At 39.4% G+C, this 15,082-nt stretch overlaps 1 protein-coding gene across 6 annotated transcripts in view; it reads left to right on the plus strand.

The window, feature by feature from the left end:
* Positions 1-15,082, plus strand: part of LOC138932674 (uncharacterized) — a 199,068-nt gene that overhangs the window by 166,544 nt on the left and 17,442 nt on the right. For all 6 annotated transcript variants that reach the window (XM_070294734.1, XM_070294735.1, XM_070294736.1 and 3 more), the window contains 2 exons: positions 8,203-8,419; positions 14,823-14,977. In XM_070294734.1, the coding sequence (XP_070150835.1) occupies positions 8,203-8,419; positions 14,823-14,977 (372 nt within the window). The remainder of the gene's footprint in view (positions 1-8,202; positions 8,420-14,822; positions 14,978-15,082) is intronic.

A 15,082-nucleotide genomic window follows, 5' to 3' on the forward strand; every position in this document is an offset into this window, starting at 1 on the left:
ACACGCGCCATCGCATCGGAGAGCGCGAATCCCGACATTCGCTTATAAACATTATTACATCCCGAGGATGGTTAGACGCGTGAGCTGTAAAATTGCGCTCTTTACATATTTGTGTTGCTGATGCGTTTTGCGAAGCTTAATAACCGTCCCGATTCCGCTGTTAAGCGACAAATATCTACTTGAGACGTGAGTTGTTTTTTTCTGTCTACTTTTCGCATACATAATTTCGTTGTTTTACTCGCGTCGAGAGTGAATTCGCGAGCCGAATCGAATTTTATTTTTCGGCTCACGCTATAGGAAAGTAAACATCGGTTAAATAAATTTATAAACGGATACTGATACGAATTAAGTTAAAATGATTACTAATAGATTGTATGATATTGATATTAATAAGATAACGAAGTAGTTGAACGAGTAATCATATTGATGTATTTTCAACATTGATGGAATTCGCAGATCGTGGACAAGCGAAGGGGCAAACTTTTCTTCTGCAAAAGTATAAAGACCCTAATAACTAATATAGGTAATACAAGCCCGCGGCGATAAAGAGCGGCTTTAGCACACCGGTCCGCAGAAGTCGATACACGCAGAAAATCCATACACGGCGATTACCTGTCGGTGTTTCAAGACGCGATATACAACGTGCGTGCTATATTCTGACATCATAATGCGGGTGATAAAACGAGAGAATCGAGCGTGACCGTCGTTGTCGTCGTCGTCGTCGTCGTCGTCGTCGTCGTTATTTATCGAGACGCAGCGGACCCTCGTCGACGCGATTATCGTTCCAACAACGTAGTATTACATGTCGATCGAGACGTATGTTTTGCCTGTCATTTGCGGATATTAATACTCCTGCCCAACAGCGTTCGATCGTCCAAATTGCAATTTGCCTATGCGTTTGCCTATCGAATGTCGCGGCGATATATACGCATCGTGGTTGACTTTTAAAAACGATCAGGCATCTCTTTACAGAATTTATAAACCGGAATATAGGTATTTCTACGATCGGTAGTCTAATTGCTGTTTTGATAATGATAGAGAATAATACGAGAGATATAACACTATTAATAAAATAATCATAGATTGTGTCCTCAGTATTCACGCTGATACAATGGCGTATTATGTCGGTTAAAATGTAACGTATGCTTTTACATATTGCTCGTATAAAGTCTGAATAATATTTATTAGTTTGAAATTTATAAAGATATTTCAGGTATCTAGTGAAGCCGCACATAGAAAATGGAAAAGAAAAACCATTTCCACGCTTGTGCAGTTATGATTTGCGATCCGTATTATTCTTAAAACTTTTTTTTGTCGCGATGAGAGAGAGAGAGAGAGAGAGTCGCGCGCGGTCTCCCGTTCGATAACATCGTGAAAAAGTAAACTCTCCCGCCTACTCGAGCATCTTTTATTGAATTCGCGGAACCGTCGCTCGTCTTCTTCATTCAAGCTTTATAAATGAGCCCCGGAGCCGCGAAGTTCGTAAAACGCGGCCATTATAAAGGTTCCGGCGCATATTCTTCTGGGAATTTCGCGGGAACGGGCAAATTTTATTAATGTTAATTTCAGCTAAGTGCTATACGCTTATCTGGGGCGTATTACGCTGAATTATACGGACTTGCGTTCTTTTTAATCGAATTACGGCGACCGTGATGGATGCAATTATAATTTATTTTCCGTTTTTTATACGCTTTAACTTTTATAACGGACCGCGCGCGCCTGGCAGTTACGATAGATTACCGCAATATCGCGAAAAGGTCGGAGACCTCGTATTTCTATCGGGTGGAGTCGCGTTAGTAATTTTTTTCCCGATGCACTGAAAACGTTCGGCTGCTTTACCCGAGAGTTATATATTTCGCTAGAAATATTTATTATACAGGAGAAAATATTCAAAAGTTAGTCACGCTATTATTTTCACGCTAAGTCGAATCCAAGTCGTTCAACTTTTTCTTTCATCAATTTTATGGTCGATCCTTTTGTGAAACTATTCAAAACCTGGAACATATTTTGCGATATTATACGGCTGACTATTATTAAGAAATTAAGAATTTTAATAATTAAATACGTAAGATCTGGATTTTTTTTTCCACCTTGCGTGCGGCTTTTAAACTACAAATTATGTTCTATAAATACATATCGCTCCGACGGAAAACAAGATGAATAAACCGCTGGGAACGAAAATAATTCAGCATGCTCCGTTTTGCCCCGTCTCTCTTTCTCTCTCTCTCTCTCTCTTTCCGAATAGAAAAACCGCTGTAAAAAAAAAAGCGGCGCGTTGCATCGTTCGCCGGTTAAAAATCTTCAACTCGCGAAATATCCGCGGTCGACGAGATGGGAAGAAGGAGGAGGAGGAGGAGGCAGAAGGACGCGATAAATTCCAGATACGAAAATTAATGCCGCACGGAACGATACTCCGTTGTGCACGACGACGACGATGCAGTTCGCCGCGAATACGCACTGCATACTGAGCGAAACATTACCCGACATTATAAATGAGAATCGTAAAACATTATGGCACATCCACTACCTCAGGTTTTTTTTTTTTTCCCCTCTTTCTGTTTCTCGGTGTTCCCGGACCGTTTTTCTTCTCTACCGTTCTGTACGCGCGGGGCCCCTTCTCTCTTTCTCTCGCCGCCGCTCGAGATAAAATTACAATGACCGACGCGTTGACCATCGACTTCTGAATTATCGCCCCCTCGTTTGCGCTTTTTATAACGACGACGACGACGACGACGATGACGGCGACATATCCTCGACCCTTTGTTCCCTCCATGGAAACGAGCGCGCAGCAAAACTCTCTCGTTTCCACGGAAAACGGAGGTCGAGCGAATGTTAATTATCGGATATCTACTCAGTGATTTATGAGGATTACTTCCATTGTTCGAAATGCTATATCCCAGTATGTGTGTATGTGTGTCCCTGCTAAATTAGTATTAAACAATTATATATCTATTCGTTAAATTCGCTGTATTAAAGTTTCAATTCAATTCGACTCGGCTGATAATGTTCTTTCTTTTATTATATTCCTGTAAAGCGGGTTAAACGGACGGCAATTAAATGCTCTTATCGTACACGAGCGGTAATAATCATTAATTGATTAAACTATTAAGAGAGATCTCGGGGAAATAATTGCGCCGCTATTACAAGCACGGGATGATCAAGAGAAAAGTATTATCAAAAACAAAATGAGAGCAAGTGTAATTGTCGGTGATTATTCGGCAATTAAGCGATCGATTAATAATTTAATTACTCGCGAAAATTACGATGAAAGGCAATCGATGTCTATTATCTTTTATTAATTTCTGTTTAAATTAACTTTATCCATCGATCGATCGATTATTTTATTACATCGTCAGTTTTAATTTTATCAGTATCTCGTGCAATAAGTAAAGTTGTAGCAGAAGCGTGAACATTTAGATCACTCGTTCATGAACGAATAGTAATTAAGCGAATATCACGGAGCACGCGCTCCCTTTCATTTCTACTCCGAACGTCATTAACATAAAGCGTTCCTTCCTACAAGAAATTACGTATATCTTACGAGAGTGACTTGTCGCGTAATGAATTAGTATCAGTTAGCCAATCAGATAATTATCATCTATTGATCGAATACCAGACCGTAAATCGTAGAGCGTGCTTTTTTCTTTCTTGCTCTTCTCTCCTATTTTTGTACCATCATGATCCTCGATGCGATATGGCAACGCCCACGCTTCGATGATTGACTTTTGAAATATTTCACATCATTGAGCTTACTATGATATGCAATAATATACCTTTAATTTTGTTATCCGTTGTCTCCGCAATCTGTAATAAAAGACGCGTTTGACATATATCAATTGACAGAAATTATAATTCTCGTTCATTAAACGAATAACTAATTATTTGAAAGTGAAGGTTGCTGCACGTGTCATAATCTAGACAAGAAGCTTTTGTGAGAAATGAGGGCGAGCGCACGATTATCGAGGTGAAGAGCTGCCAATTAACATATTAATTAATTATCGAGCAGTTACGTAAATACGCGTTCTAGATTCTTTGTATCGTGATAGCAAATTTTTTTTGATATCGTGAAAGATACTCGCATAAATCATTTTTCCATATTAATATTTTAAAAACAAAATATTTGAATTTTAGATCAAATATAAGATTCCTTTCTCACTGTCAAATAAGAATTATTTGACGAATAGACAGCGCGCATTTAACGTTCTCTCATTTTATGCCATTGTTATGCTCTTTTGTATATATAATTTAGATAATCGGTTAAATTAATTACACGTCATCGCTGTATCTCATTTTGCAATGTGGCTTCAACAGCGAGCATCGAAAGTTCTTTGTAGACCGATATACGTGGAGATACCTTTCATTATGTGTCGGATAGTTGCTTGAGTTTAATAATGGCGATATTAATGCGGGAACAGCAGCGTCGATCGTAAATTAGATATTCGCATTGACGTCGACGAACATTTATTGTCGATCCATATTCCCGGTTTTGATGCGAGACGCTTAATAGTGGGCAATTTTAATAACGCGAGTCTATAAAATTTTATATTATCATCGCACAAAATGCACAAAATGAAAAACGTATGCACAATGTCGTGTAAACCGTGTAACGCAGAAAAATCGGGTCAAAATAAAAATTATTAAAATTGAAATTATATCGTTAAATTGATTGCATTGCACGTAATACGATAATCGTGTTTTGTTGATTGTTGCAATGTATTACAACTTACCGCGACAAGTGTAAATAATAATGCGCACAATAAACGTGTATATACTCGATATAATTGATTACATAGCGATACACACTATAGTATACATCGTAGAAAATTTCTAGTAAAACTCGTAATAAAATTTCGAAAAATCCTGATGATAGCTTTAACGAGATTAATCTCGTTCTACGCAACAACGTGTTCGTTATTTCACTCATTTATATTTGGTGCAATATTTAGAGAACATTATTATTTGTACTTGTGCCGTAAGAAATAAGCTACCGCTTGTTACGAGAAAGAGGCGCACAGTTTCCCGCGCAATCAGCGAACCGACATTCTCTGGGAATGTTACCTGCGAACAATCGTACGCGCACATACGTACCCACATTTAATTATCCATGGTTGACAGATACGTACGACGTATTCCCGCGTGATTGTCTCGAGAGCCAATTTGTGTGACTTGGGACAGACGGAGAAGAGAGAGAGAGAGAGAGAGAGCAGTTTGGTCCCGCTGTCACGATTAAAGTCGTAAAATCGCAGACTAATAGCCTTGTTACGTTAATTCAACGTAATGTCGCGCGGTAACGATAAACGCATATGGTATATATGCGAGGCGGAGGAGGACGTCGCGGGAATGACATAAATTTAATTTAACGACGTCGAGGTCAGCGCGTCGCTTCGCTTCGCGTCGCGCCGTGAGGAATACGACTCTGTGTATGTGGAGCTGATTGGAGGATCCCGAGATCCCAGAGTCGGTGAGGAACGTGGCGGCACGATGATTTACCTTCCTCAAAATAAAGCTCGGGGATCGTCGCGTTCACTCGCGTACGTACCCCGTCACGCGCTGTCCGATGCAGAAATTTTGCGATGAAAATATTCGCAATTGACAATGAGAAACGAAACCCTCATAAGTTTCGTTATCAATTTTATGCTCGTGTGTGTTTCGATATCAGTTGTATCGATTTAAGTGCCGACACATTGCATAGATTATGATACATTTTATATAATTAATGTATATTATTTACGAATATCTATTTTATTAGTATTAATGAATAACAATTTCATAAATATTACATCTTCAAGTAAATTATATATATACGCGATAATTTTATTACATTTCCAACAACAAGTTCCTCTTTTTCATTATCATTAAATTTTATTCTAGCATTTTTTAAATTATACGATAGTTATCCGTATAATTGCTAAAGAGATGAAAAATAAAAAACGTGATCTTATATCTGATAATGCTTTTTCACATATATTTTATCTTCCCTTATTTAGCACGCGCTAAAGTTTTTCCTGTAGACATATTTAATTATAGATTTTTTGCGTAAGGTTTTGTGATATCAATTTTATTTTTTTTTCCTACATAATAATTCATTATATATGCGATACAGAAACCTATTATCTAAAGCAGTTCATATAAAATCATTAACGTGTGCTAGTTGGCTGATTCGGTTTGTGATAATTACAAGTAGTGCGTGTGTAGTGGAGTTTATTTTCCCTTTCGGGATCGTCTAATCAAGAGGGAGATACTCGGCCACGTTCCGTCCGGGTACGGGAACACGGAGGCACAGATAGGGGGATGGGTAAAAGCTATCGTATTAAAGTCGTTTCTGTCGCAGTACGGCGTCTCATTTCGCGTCCGAGAAAAAGGATTAAATCGCGGTTTCCGCCGCCGGTCGCCGTATGATTACTTCGCGTGCAATGGGCGGCGTGTGACGGGAAATAATGCCGTGGAAAGCGGCGACTGTGTAACCCGCGTATATACTCTCAGCGACGAAGGATTATTTAGGTAGTGATGCAAACACCTCGCGTACGCTTTGCTAATATACGACTGTACGACGTAACCGCGATTGCCGCACGCTTCGACACAATTTGCCTAGCAAATACGAATGGAGGGGAAAAAAAAAAATTGAATTTTCACACATACAATATTTTGTCCCTGATGCTTTGTTCCCCGCAAAAAAATGCAGATGTCTTTTTAAAAGCAGTTTAATTTTCTAGAATACGCTTATATATAACACGTCATTACTTTGTATATTTTATTTAATATATAGTGATATATTATATTTATTTTCCTTTTGTCGCACAAAAAATGCAACTTTTTTCTAAACGTCACCATTAGTACCGTATCACAGATTAAGACCACTTTCTTAATTGAAAGATCAATCCGGCGTGATAGCCGATTCATAAATTATAATCTGTTGCCTTTTTATCGCGACTGGATTTTTGATCGATCCGCGATATTTTTAAAATCAGTCACAAACTGCGACGCAAACTCTGTTTTCGTTCTCTCTTCGGTATCGTGTTGGGTGTGATTAACGCGATAAGCTGACGAGCACCTCGTCAGAAGCAGAAAGAATGATAGACCAGTCAGAGAAAAGGACTGATTGACTTAACTGCTTGTATACATCATTACACTCGTCGAGTCTTGATGCCAAGGCCAACCGGCGCCGTATTCAGGTCGTTCTTAATTAAGCTGTTGGGTACTAGCTCAGATGGTGTGACAAATCTGTTGTGCGGAGTATATTTATATTTTCCGTCAACTTTGTAAAACTCGAGACGATCTGCGTCTTTAATCCAAATATTACATTGTTCGCGAATATAGATTTTTTTTTTTTCGCGAAATATATCTTGCATGCGGATCTTTTAATTAGTAAATCTATAACGATTGTAATTTTTCGTTTATTGTTTTCATGATTAGCGATTAGTGATAATGTTTATCGTATCCTGCCTATCATCAAAGACTATCGAGGAAACGACGATTAACATTTCGCGCGAGGCGCTTTACGGATAGCTCTTATATATCAAGCGTGGCATTATCTTGCTTACGATACGTTGTAATGGCACCGTGTTGGCGGCCGTAAATTGCTACGGAAAGTCTCCCGAGCTGACACGTAACACGGCGAAGTCCGGCGTACGGCCATTATGGGCATCGGCCTTTCAACTCGGGGGCATTTTAACTTCGCTCTCAACATCGCGCATCGATCATGAGATTCATGAGCCTCGTCAGCTGGGGCCATCGACTCCCTCAGTCTCTTCTTTTTACTCGCTTCGCTCGACCATCTTTCGCTCGTTTTTATCTTGCGAGCGTGGATATTCGCCGATTATGGCAATCCTCTCGACGAAATCGGACAAAAGTAAAGAAGATTATCATTTTATATGCGAGAATAAAATAAAATTGTAAATGTAAATCATCAGTGTGATGTTTTACATATTGATCGATGGACGCGAATAGAGATCGATGAAAATATCGTTGTCGAAAATTTTTGCCGAATTATATTTATTACATTATATTATTTTGTCAAATATTAATGTAATTCCTCGAGATTTAGATCCTCTAAAAAAAAGCTCTATGTACTTAAAAACTTTTAAACGATATTCCGTTGATAATTTATCGTGCATTCGAAACGATTCAAAGTTAACTCGTTAGCTGATCACACACCGGCTCCGCGATACAATCAGGCGAATAACGAGCACGTTCTTGTTTCAGGTTGCGACACGACCTTGGAGCCCGGATCAGGGCAAGACGCGCGAGATGACCAAGCTCTGCAACCATAAGAGGAAACTTCTGCTGCCGTCCGCGGCCTCCAGTCCTGTCGCGTCTTGTACACCGGCGGTCTCATCGTCGACTTTATCTTCTGGCCCGACAACGACCTCGATTCACGCGAACGCCGATTCGCCCACATCGCCGGATAAAGCCAGAAAAGGTAAGAATGTGTGATTGCAAATATGAAAGAGTATTATTATTTGAATAAAAAAAAAAAAATCGCTTTCAAAAAGGTACAATAATTGTAGAATCAGACATAATTAAAGAATATAAATGAAAAATGATTTTTAAGAAAATATAATTTCTCGAATCTGTAGGCGAGCCAAAAATTTTAACAAATGTGCTATAATATTTACTCTAATAATAGCAGATTTGCATTATATATTTTATTTAAGTATTTATGTCTATAATGTATTAAACTTTCCTCTCTCTCTTCTTCTTCTTCTTCTTCTTTTTTTTCCCCGTTAAGCGATTCCCGCGATCGATCAAAATTAAGATTTCTTCAACATCTGTTTTCGTAATCTCGACGACTTCGATAGTCAAACTCACATACGTACTCGCAAAACTTTTTCTATCGATCCGCTAGTATTAACAAAGTTTTCTGTCAAGTCGTACGTCGAATCGGCGCCATAATCGCCGAGACGTTTATTCACCGTCGCGCGGGAACACGTGCCAACTTTTATTGGAGGAAGACCAAAAGTTTTTCCATCCCCTCCGTCAAGTGAGCCGTGATCATTAGGGAAAAAGATCGAGTCGGTGGAAGAAGGACGACGAAATTGCAGCATTAGTCGGTTCGCCCATCACCCCCCCCCCTCCCCTCTCCCATTTCCCCCCTCTCTCTTTCTCGTTTCAGGATCGTCTTTTCTTCGCCCGCCACGTTGGCACATTAAAGCTCAAGAGAAGCGCGGTAAAGGGCGAAACGGGGACAGGGTGAAATGATGTATCATCGTATAACCGCCAAACTCTCCACCGAATTTCATTACCAAATCCCATAACCGGACCCATCCCGCCGCATTGCTCCTTTCCCTCCTCCTCTCCTCTCCTCTCCTTTTTCTTTTTTCCTTATTTCCGCGACGTTAATTAAGCGGCTGTTGTAGGACGCGCGACAAACGCGTTCCCAGCGTACCTCTACCTGTATTCGAAATTGCGTCAGCTAGAAATTATAATACGTTTGTGTAGATTGAATGCCGGACGCGACCGTGTCGGCGACCAACGGTTATTAAACTTTCACCTTGGGCTTCTCGCAACTGCACGTTTTAATATTATTCGCAGAGGAGGTTGGGAGGGCATCTCTCATTTCTCGAACATCGAATTACTCGAATATCGTGAAAATGATGTATCTACATAAGATAAATGTATATTTTAGAAAATAGTACGATTTTTCATACACATATTACAAAATTAAAGATTAAAATTATGTGTCTTTATTTGTAGTCTTGTAAAAAGAGGATAGATATATTTATTGGGTGATTGCATAAGTTCGTGCCCGATTTAAATATAAACTTCAATAGATTATATTTTAGAGATAACACTTTTATTAATCAATTATATAGTCTCCATTCTTTTCTACAATGGTTTTCCAACGATCTATAAGCTTATCGATTCCATTTTTGAAGAAAGAACATGGTTTTTCTTGAAAAAAGTTGTAAGGTGGTTTTCGACAGCTTCCTCGGAATTGAGATTCTTGCTATTTAAACTATTCTGCAAAGACCGGAACAGATAAAAATCTGAAGGCGCAATATCTGGAGAATATGGCGGATGCTGCAGAATTTCCCATTGCAACTCCTGCAGTTTTTCTGCAGCTTATTCCTTTCAGTCAGGAGATGCGGCACCCGTATCAAGCTTGGAAATGTATCCAAGCTTTTTTAAATGACGAAAAGCGGTTGAATTATCGATGTCCGGCCTCTCAGCAATATCCTCAGTTGTAATCCTTGGGTTTCTTTCCACTAAGGCATGCACAATGTCATCATCAATGCCAGAAGGTCGTCCAGAGCGGGGTTGATCCTCCATGTTGAAATCATCATTTCGAAATCTGCCAAACCACTTTTTTGACTGTTCGGAGAGCAGGAGCGCGGTCCAAATAAACGCTTTGAATATTTTTTTGTGCAATCCCAACACTCACGCCTTTCCGAAATTCATATAGCATTACATGCCGCAAATGCACCTTTTCGTTCTCCATTTTTAATGATTTCTCTTATGCACAAATGGACTTATCTGAACAATATCTGACGCTAAATTGACATAAGACAACGTCATCTATTCGGTGTAAGCGACAATTACCACACGAAAGCAAGAGAACTTCGCCATGCAGTAACTTAATGCCATCTATGAAAATCGGGCACGAACTTATGCAATTATCCAATATATAACATTTCTCTCTCTCTCTCTCTCTCTCTCTCTCTCTCTCTCTCTTTCTTTGTATGCAGTCTTTCTTAAAAGTCTGCTCTGCAATTATCAACAACAAAGACGGATCGATTCACGGTGTCCGCTCATAAATAGATTACGATGCATTCGAGTGCGTAGATGCACTCGATGCGCAGCATCGAGCAAAGGGTGAATAATTTCACGTTTGCGTCTGGATATCTAGAGCTAAAGTTTAACTCGAGTTTACGATTGGCGCGTGTGTGCGGGTACGGATATACATGCTTGTCGTTGGCGATGTTTTTATGGGACTTTATAGGGTCGTTTTAACATCGACGCACGCTCGCGCCGCTTCGATTCCAATTCTCCGGTGATATAAAACGACACGCTGGATATGGGAGGGTTGGTAACTTTTTTCCCCTCGACTTTCTTCTCTTTACCACGCCATCGATCTCTGCGCAAACATACATACATACATACATACATACATACCAACGCACATCCTACGGCAGGAGGAAGAACGGTAAAGGGAATAAGTAGAGAATGAATCTTTATCGTGAAACGTCGAGCTCCGAATTTTCATAACGCGCTCATCCCCGTTGGGAGCCCGATTTAATTCCCCCTTTTTCTGATTTTCAGTTTGACTTTGCTGAAAGAACTAAAAAGGGAAGGAAGGGTCTTTGCTTACGTACGATGGATATACCGCGCTGGGAGTAGAAATGATCGAACGCCCGTTTTGGTTTTATCGGTCACGAGAACAAAATGGAAATCACAATTATTTGAGGTGGTCCGCTGCTGTCAACGTTCAATAATATGTTAATTGTCGCATTAACTTTCCTCGAGTTATGCAAAATGCTTCATTTTTTTTTATTGCGTATTTGTAGAAATATTGAAGAAAATTTTAATAAATTATTTAGTCAATTTTGACAATGAAATTTTTTTTCATAAAATTGAAAACTGTCTCTATGCATTTAAATGATGAAAAGTAAAACATTAAATAAAATGTTTTTTGCTATGTATTCAGAATCTATTGTAGAATCCAATTGGCTTAATTAAAATAGTAGTTTAAACTCATCATGGAAAAAAATAAAAAAGAAGTTTAACGAAACTCACGACACGTATCATACAATTATTAAATGATTAATAATGCTTACATTCGAGTTTTGCGCGATCTTTGGCCGTTCCAAGCAATTTTCCCCTGCAAACAGTTTTCCCTGGAGCTCGATCGATCACTTTTGTCCTCGTGGCAGTTCCTCTACGGCGACATCCAGAGAGCAACGAGTAGAGATTTTACGGGCGACGAACCCTGACGATTCACCCTCGCACGAATTACCGAATTTTTCGAATGCAGTGACGAACGATGAAAAATTCTTTGGTGAATTTGACTTGTAGTCGAGTGTGTTTGTTTTCGTTGTTTATCGAGGATATCGTGTTGTGTAAACAGATTAACTCTACCACCTACATCAGACGAGTCTATTAGATCTTGTATTCTTTTCGAAAGGTGTGTTTGCATAGGATATTGCTGAGAAAAATAATCTTCTTGAAGAAGTATAGGGGGATGAAACGAAGTATATAAATCCGATCTGCATGGAGTGAGCAGGAAGATCTTAGTTAATGAGATATTTAATACATTGTATAATCAAATAGAGAAATTGGTCTTTGTAAAACATTATTGCACTTATCGTTGATAATTGGTAGGTAAAACATATTAATTCGAATTAGCCCAGTTGTATTAAGAAAGAATAGATTGCGGGGGAGGTATTTTCTATCTACCACATCGTGACGAGATCGCGGTGTAGCGGCCATATCCTTAGACCAATCGGCCGCGAGCCGGCCTTCTTATCGCGGCGTCGATCAATAAAGTCCCGGGAGGAGAAAAGAATCCGTTTTCCCTTCGCTGCGACGACGACGATGACGACGACGAACCGCGACCGATGGCGTAGATGATGGATACAAGAGGAAGGGGTGAAAGAAGCCAGGCTATAAATCTTGTGGTGGGGGTCGTGGAAGAAGGTGGTAGACACAAAGCTGATAAGGGTTAATTTTGTACGAGGAGCGAACTACGATCGTGCGTATAAGAAGTAGGGGGAAAGAGAGAGAGAGAGAGCAGTCTCGCAGTCCAACGACTATGTCCGGTTGTGATTCTTGCGCCTGCCTCTGAGAGTGACGTTTGTTCCCTCGACGGAGGGTCCTTCCTCTTCTCTTTATCTCTCTCTCTCTCTCTCTCTTTCTCTTTCAAGTCACCCTCATGTCCACCCCCGTCGGTTCGTCGCGCAAGCGCATTTCAATCTCCACTCCGTTCAGTCCGCATCAACGCCTCGACGTAACGGCGTAACGACGCGATCCTGGCGGATTTTCATGCTCACGCTAAAGAGAGTTATTTGCCGTCGAGATTGCTGGAGCTTGAAAGTAAATTCGCGACGCTCGTGTCTGACTCTTGTTGTAGGTGTAGTTAAAGCGCCGATGATGCCACCAACATTCGTCCTTGCTGCATCAGTGAGACCGATGAAAACTGGATTTATCTCGCGAGATTACGAGTATCACCTTTACAAGTGCGTTTGTGTCTTTAACTTTCCAATGAGCGAATTGATGCCCATGTCACTGGAATTAACTTGCTATCAGAAATTCTTCAAGTTTTTGTATAAAGTTCATAAAATTTTAAAGAAATCGAAAATTTTTTTATTACACTTTTATGTTTTTAATGCTTTAAAACACGTTTTTAGTAATTGCAGTTCTGAATATTTAAATTAATTCAATAATTCAATTTTTAATATTCAACAATAACAAATATTCATTCTATAAAATCAATTATTTGTTACGAGTAAATTAACAACAAACATCATTTCTTCAAACGAGTACCTGGAACAGTTAAAAACAGCCGCAAACGACCAACTACATCTTCCAATTACTACTCGCCCTCTTTCATTCGAGTTTAACGACGAGAACGTTTATCGCTCGAGCCATTGACTGCAGGCATTCCAAGTAGATGGGTGCGGGGAGACTTTACGCGCTCGCGCGAAAACCCCGGAAGCCACAAAATGGATCCAAAGATTTTACGCAAATCTTCCGTCTCCCTTAGAAAATCGGGTTAAACTGCCGTTAGGATGAACAAGTTGCCTTAGATTCATTACTACGATCACCCTTCCCTTTCGCTTTCTCTTCTCATCGTTTTCATGCTTTTCCCCCTTCGCCGAGAATTATCCGGCTCTCTTCCCGCGCCAATCGACGCGCACAAAGAATAATTATCTTCCGTAGACTTACAGATAAAAGATCCCCTTGCCTGTCGCCTCGCGTTGAAAATCTTATTCCTCCTTCTTTCTAACATGGTATTCTCATAAATCACGGTAATTCGAAAGCGTCGATAGTCCTTGCAACTGTTCTAAGACATGCAAATGATAATGTTTTTGAAGTATAATAAATTTGTTTAATCCTTTCATCTCTTTCCGAGTATATGGTATTTATACCGTTTCTTTTATTAAAGTATTCTCTCTAATGTTGATATTACAATACATAACTTGCGTACACTTATTTACACTTACACGTTATCTCTCTCTGCTTGTATGCCATTTATTATTTGTCAAATTGCAATTTCGAAATCTTTTATAAGATTCTAGATTTTTATGATTCACATTTTGTTTTTCATAAATTTTAAAGATATATGCGGAGATATATTAAATTCAATTCTGTGGTTTTAAATTTTATAAAGCGCTTATTAAAACTTTCAAAAGTCGCACGTGTGTGATACAATCATTTAATATAATAATATAATTATATCAATTTTTTAATACATGTGACATATTAAATCTTGGTTTATTACCGACAATTTTTTTTCGTGAACGATATTTTTCGGAATGAGAATGCAAATCGAGAGAAAGGTCGACGTTTTAAAAAAGTGGAGAGTTAAAGCACGGAAATGTCGGGCTAAATACAATTTAATCTTGCGGCGGGATTTCAAATGGAACATTTGCTTCATTAAGGAGCTTGGAACATCGCCTGAATAATAAGCGAAAACGCCAACGGCGCGGGATTAGGGCGAATAAGTCGTATTTTAATTTCTCTAACACCGGAGACTTATTGTCTTTCACAATTGCACTCTCGGGAAATGCTTTCGGCGATTTATTTTTAAGTAGATACCGGCGAATCGAAAATATAATTGAATTCCGATTCTGGTTTACTAAGAGACACTTTATTCGCGTGCGCAGATGGTCACAGCAAGAAGAAGAAAAGGAAACTGGGAGGCATAGGCGGCATTTATTCCGGCGTCTCGGTTTCGCAACTTCTGGCACAACGGGAAAGAGCTATTGCCGCGGTTGCGGCTTCTGGAGTTCAAGGTTCACCGGTGCCTAATGGATCGCAGGTAATTGAGTCGTAGTTATAATAGAATTGCAAATTATCGGATTTCTTTCTGAATCGAAAATCATATTTTTGTCGTGCGTCTTATATAATGTTTAAGCAGCGCAGT

Source organism: Polyergus mexicanus, unplaced genomic scaffold (genome assembly GCF_030449975.1).
Source record: "Polyergus mexicanus isolate NDT 795.1 unplaced genomic scaffold, iyPolMexi1.0 SCAF_4, whole genome shotgun sequence".
NCBI lineage: Eukaryota > Metazoa > Arthropoda > Insecta > Hymenoptera > Formicidae > Polyergus > Polyergus mexicanus.